At 54.9% G+C, this 5,342-nt stretch overlaps 1 protein-coding gene across 1 annotated transcript in view; it reads right to left on the reverse strand.

Moving 5' to 3' along the window:
* Window positions 1-4,163: 4,163 nt before the first annotated feature.
* The window catches only part of KBTBD13 (kelch repeat and BTB (POZ) domain containing 13), a 1,507-nt gene continuing 328 nt past the window's right edge, over window positions 4,164-5,342 (reverse strand). The window contains exon 2 of the mRNA XM_010145172.1: window positions 4,164-5,342. Within this exon, the coding sequence (XP_010143474.1) occupies window positions 4,164-5,342 (1,179 nt within the window).

Genomic DNA, 5,342 nt, shown 5'->3' on the forward strand with positions numbered 1-5,342 from the left:
CCACACCTCTCCACCCCCCACCATGCCAGCTCTTTAGACCAGATCCAGTAACATCCAAACCACCTTCAGCTTAGATTGTGCAAAACCCGAACCACCGTTTTCTGCCCCGCCTGGGGCGATGAGTGCTGTATTTTTGACTGCAATGAAATGTGGATTCTTACAGGATTATATGAATCAACAGAAGAGCTTGTTTTGTAGAAACTGAAGCCTTCTGCAGTGACATGTGTTGGTCCTTGCTTGGGACGAGCCTCAGCTGACTTAGTCATGGTTGAATAATGTAATTGAAATCCAGTCTGATCATTTGCTTCTCCTTTTAAACCAGAAACTTGAGAAAAATACACAGTTCAGTGAGTGTAAGGAAATAAAACAGGCTGCCCTTCCCCTAGAAATACACAAGGTTTAACCAGTGCAACGAAAAATGGCTCATGCGAGGGTTTGTGCTCGGGGAGTGTCATGAAATCAGAACAGGGAGACTTGGGCTGCCCTCCTGCTCTGCCCAGACCAGGAAGATTCAGAGGATGCTTCCCTAAACTGCGGAGGCAGTGGCTCCGAAGGGAGTTAAGCACAAACGTCAGGATCAAGGAAATCTGGATGCCTGGGGGGGGTTTTTGTACGTAACTGGAGGATGGAGGACAGGGGATCCAGATCATCTTACGGGAACGGTGTTTTCACATAAAAGCATATTATTTTCTTGTGAATTAGATACAGACGTAATTCCTTTGAGTAAAGATGGCTGGAGGGGTTCTTCAGAAGCGTGTTTGTGTCTTCTCCTGTCAAGACGCCAACTGGCACGACCCAGCAGAGAAAATCCTTAATTAGTTGCATTAGACCCATTTTCCATGGTGTCCTTCCAAATGATCTCCCAGCCCAGTGTACTTCAGTCGAGTTAAAGACACCGTGTCCCTTCTCCCTGTCTCTCTAGGTAAGCACCAACCCCCAGGAGGAGGGTGCAGCTCTCCATGGCTGCCCTCATCCTCACCCACGTACAAGGAAACTTGGCATCCAGGTTTGGGGGGCCTTGCTCCCTCCATACCCCATACCTAAGGATGCTTTATACCTGCTCTTCTTTAATGGCATTGGAAAGGAAAGCATGGCACTGTGTGTAGGCAAGGGAGAGATTCGTGGGGTGCTCACAGGCTGCTCTTGGAGCTCCCAGCCCTGTTTTTCCTCCAGCTTTCCCTTGGTTATACAAGCCTTTATTTTTGATACGGCCCTTATAAGGCAAGTCCGTTCTACAGACAGCTTTTCATTACGTTCATCCTTGCCAAGATGATGTCACCTTAAAAAAGAAACGTCCAAAAGGTTAAACTGTGATTAGATAGATCGCTGCGCTCAAACCATGGTCATTGGCGGAGTCAACGCCGTGAAGATTGAAAGGGGAAGATAACAGTGCTGCGCTGGTGCCAGTAACGTTGGGGGCTAAATGCTGGTGGAGCGAAGCACGTTGGCAGTGTCGTGCCCGCTCACTGAGCAAAGGCCGAGCAGCCTCTCGCTCTCGTTAGAGATTTGCTTGCTCCTGGCTCATTGTTTCCCGCCCCTGCTTGCAGAGGTAAGAACTTCATCTTTCCTCCTCCCTGTGCACTGAAAATGATCTCATGTTACTTTCTCTGTCATGGTCTCCTCCTGGGAGCATCCGTGCCACGCTCAGCAGTGCCCGCCAAGACCCGCTCCTTCCTTTAGAGGCAACGCTTAAAATCTTAAAACCTTCTGCATTTCGTCGGCAAGTATCTCTATAAACCCCTAAGCCATCAAAAAAACAGTGTGCAAGAGGTTGTGTCGCTTGGTGGTATGGGAGCTGGCAGGAAGGGGAGAGGCTGCCAAGTCTGGCTGTCCCGGGTCAGCCACGGGAGCCCGTCATAAATAGTTTAGTAACAGAATTATTGGAACTTCATTTTAATGGAGGGTTTGAGCTGTTCAACTCGAAACAGTTTTAAAGCAACGAGCTTCCATGTGCTGCTTTCAGTGAGGAGGAGACAGCGAGAAATGTTAATTGGATTTGTAGAGGAAGGGAAGAAGGATCTGACTTGACGGGCTTTCTGCTAACGAGGATGGTAACACTGCTCAGCTACTGCTGCAGCACGGTGTAGAGCTGGGTGAGGTCCACAGTGTCCCCTGCCTCCCCCGTGCCACCGCCAGACCTTCACCTCCACCAGCTGTGGTCCCCATCCCAGGGGTGACAGTGGGGTGGTGGCCTGGCTGGTGCAGTGGCAGGGGGCAAATGGGGACAAGGCACGTCACACGGGTTTTGGTCTGGATGGGGATGCAACCTGGGGGTTTCTCGTTTGTTTTGGTTTGTGGTTGGGTTGTGTGGGTTTTATTCTCAAATGCGGGAACTGTTTCGAAAACGCTGAGAACTTGGCGAGGGTCAGCAGTGGAGGAATTTGAGGCATCCCAGCTGGTATATCCCGTCTCAGCCGGGCCAGCATGGGCAGGCGGGAGCTTGCCTTATGGACAGGAACCAGCTGAGCCATGGTCTGGGCTGGCTGCTGTCCTGGTCACAGAATCGCGGAATCCTTTTGGTTGGAAGAGACCTTTAAGATCATCGAGTCCAACTGTTCTCCCTGTTCTCCTCCTCTCACTAAACCAGGTCCCTCAGCACCACATCCACACATATTATAAACACCTCCAGGGATGAGGACGCCACCACTTCCCTGGGCAGCCTGTTCCAATGCTTGACAACCCTCTCCAACCTAAATCTTCACCTCCACACGGCTGGGAACCCCCTCCAGGGATGGGGACTCCACCACTGCCCTGGGCAGCCTGCGCCAGCCCTGCACAACCCCAGCGGGACAGAAACGGCTCCTCAGGGACAACCTCAACCTCCCCTGCAACAACTGGAGGCCGGTTCCTCTCGTTCTGTCGCTTGTTCCTGAGGAGAAGAGACCGACCCCCACAAGAACAGACTGACTTCCACGACTGGTCCCCACAGGTCTCCCAGCAGTGCCGCGGTCACAAAGGAGAGCTCTGTGTTCTCCAGCCATCCCCAGAGCTGGTGCTGAGGGCTCCCACCGAGCTCTGCTGATGGAGAAGACCCCTACAAGCCTGGCATGGCCAGCCAGTGGTGGTGCTCCCTCTCTTCTTTCCCTTTGTGGACAAGAACAGACTGACTTCCACGACTGGTCCCCACAGGTCTCCCAGCAGTGCCGCGGTCACAAAGGAGAGCTCTGTGTTCTCCAGCCATCCCCAGAGCTGGTGCTGAGGGCTCCCACCGAGCTCTGCTGATGGAGAAGACCCCTACAAGCCTGGCATGGCCAGCCAGTGGTGGTGCTCCCTCTCTTCTTTCCCTTTGTGGACCCTCTGTATTTCTGAGGTTTGCCATGTCCTAAAAAGACCCTGTCTTGGCTCAAACGAGCCTCTGATGAGCACCAGCACTTTCCGCCCCCTTGGATCTGTGCCTGGGTTTAAGACAAGCCTGGAGGAGATAATAGCTGGCTAATGCACTGCGGGGGTAACGGATGGTTCCCAGGTCCCAGAAACCCAGCGATATTTTCCCCCTCAGGAGATGCTTTCCTTCACCCTGCCGTCTCCCCTCCTCCTCCCAGGACCCCGCTGCAGCCGGGAGCAGCCACGGAGATCTCCCCGGGGAGCACGGGGCTGCGTGGGAACCGCGCGCCCACATGCAGCTCTGAAACAGAGCTGCAGCTGAAAAAGCACTCGGTGGGTAGGAGCGAGCCTTGACGTGGGTCCCCGTTAGGAGGTATTTTCCTTCAGAAGGAGGAAAAATAAAAACCCAAACCCGAGAGTAATGAAAAACACGGTTTTTTTATAGCTTTCCTTTTAATTCCAGGATGTAATGAATGATTTCCCTAGGGAGCAGAGAGGAGGTGGGATGCGGCGCACCTCCAGAGCAGTCAGAGTAGGTCAGCCCCATGTTTGCGTCTCTCTGGTATCTGTCCTCTGCAGAAGGCACAGAGCCCTGCATGCAGCTGGCTCCTGAGCCCACACCTTTGCAGACAGCCCATGCAGTGCAGGCAGAGGCAGGCAGCAGCTGCCTGCAACCCCTCACCCTCTGGCAGGGCCAAGTGTCACCTCCAAGGTCCAACATGACACTTCCCTGGACCTGAGCACGGCTCCATGGAGGAGGAGAGGAGCGTGGAGGAGCAGTGGACACAGAGCTGAGGCCACATGCAAGGAGAGCATCCCAACGTGGGATGGGTGGCCACCTACCTCGCAATGTCATGGTCGCGCCTCGGCAGCCGCAGGAGGAAGGTCTGCAGGGAGCCGCTGCGTGGGAAACCTGCCCGCTCCTTCTTGGACCTCCAGGTCTCCTCTTCCACAGAGTAGAGGAGCGTTGCCATCTTGTTGACAGTGTAGACAGTGTCACCCTTGATGACAGCGGTGAAGAGGGCTCCTTTGCTGTTCAGGAACTGCCCGGGCAGAGCCGTCCACTGCCGTGATGTTAGGTTGAAGCAGTCAATGACACAGCGCAAGAAGTCATCGAAGGGGCCGTTGCGCATGACGTAAAGGTTGTCGCGGTGGGCCACCATGCAGTGCCCGTAGCTCTGGTGCCGCTTGAGCTCGGTGACGGGAAGCCAGGCATCTTGCTGGGTCTCATACTCATAGATGATGGTGGTGTCCAGTGGCTTCCACAAGCAAACAAAGATCTGCCCCATGGCTTGGGCACAGGGCGCCGCCGTGCTCGGCTGTGGCAGGTCGGACACAAATGTCCAGGTGCTGGAGGCCACGTCATACCTCTCCACCGACTTCAGCGAGATCTTCTCGTACTCCCCACCGATGGCATAGAGGTAACCTTCGTGGCCCACCAGCCTGACGTCGTAGCGCAGCTGGTGAGGGCTGGGGAACTCGCTCCAGGTGTTGGCATCGGCATCGTAGCAGAAGCTGCTTTCCACCACCTGCTTGTTGGCCCCATAGACGCCACCCACAATGTAGATCTTATTATTCATGGTCGCCATGCCGGCTAGGAACGTGCTGGCACTGAGCGGCAGGCAGGAGAGGGTCCTCCATGTGTTGGTCTCCTCATCCAGGTAGCAGATGGTCCTGGAGAGGTCCTCCAGGAACTCAAAGGTGGGTGTGTGGGCTCCTACCGCTACAAAGGTGCTGGGCAGGAGGGTCTCCACGTAGGCCAGCAGGTCGTCAGGGAGGCAGTCCAGGTACTCCTCCAGCTCGGTGTAGCTGTCCCTGATGTAGAGCGCTGCGCAGTGGAAGAGGTCCAGGAGGCCAAATATGGCAGCGGCTTGGTACAGCAGGATGCAGTTGTCGGAGTTGATGGAGTTGATGAGGTACTTGGCCAAGGGCTTCACCTGCAGGAAGGCGGCACATTCGACCGCCTGGAAGGTCTCCTCGCTGCCCAGAATGGGCCTCTCGCCCGCCAGCACCCGCAG

The sequence above is a fragment of the Buceros rhinoceros genome, unplaced genomic scaffold (assembly GCF_000710305.1).
Source record: "Buceros rhinoceros silvestris isolate BGI_N320 unplaced genomic scaffold, ASM71030v1 scaffold32501, whole genome shotgun sequence".
NCBI lineage: Eukaryota > Metazoa > Chordata > Aves > Bucerotiformes > Bucerotidae > Buceros > Buceros rhinoceros.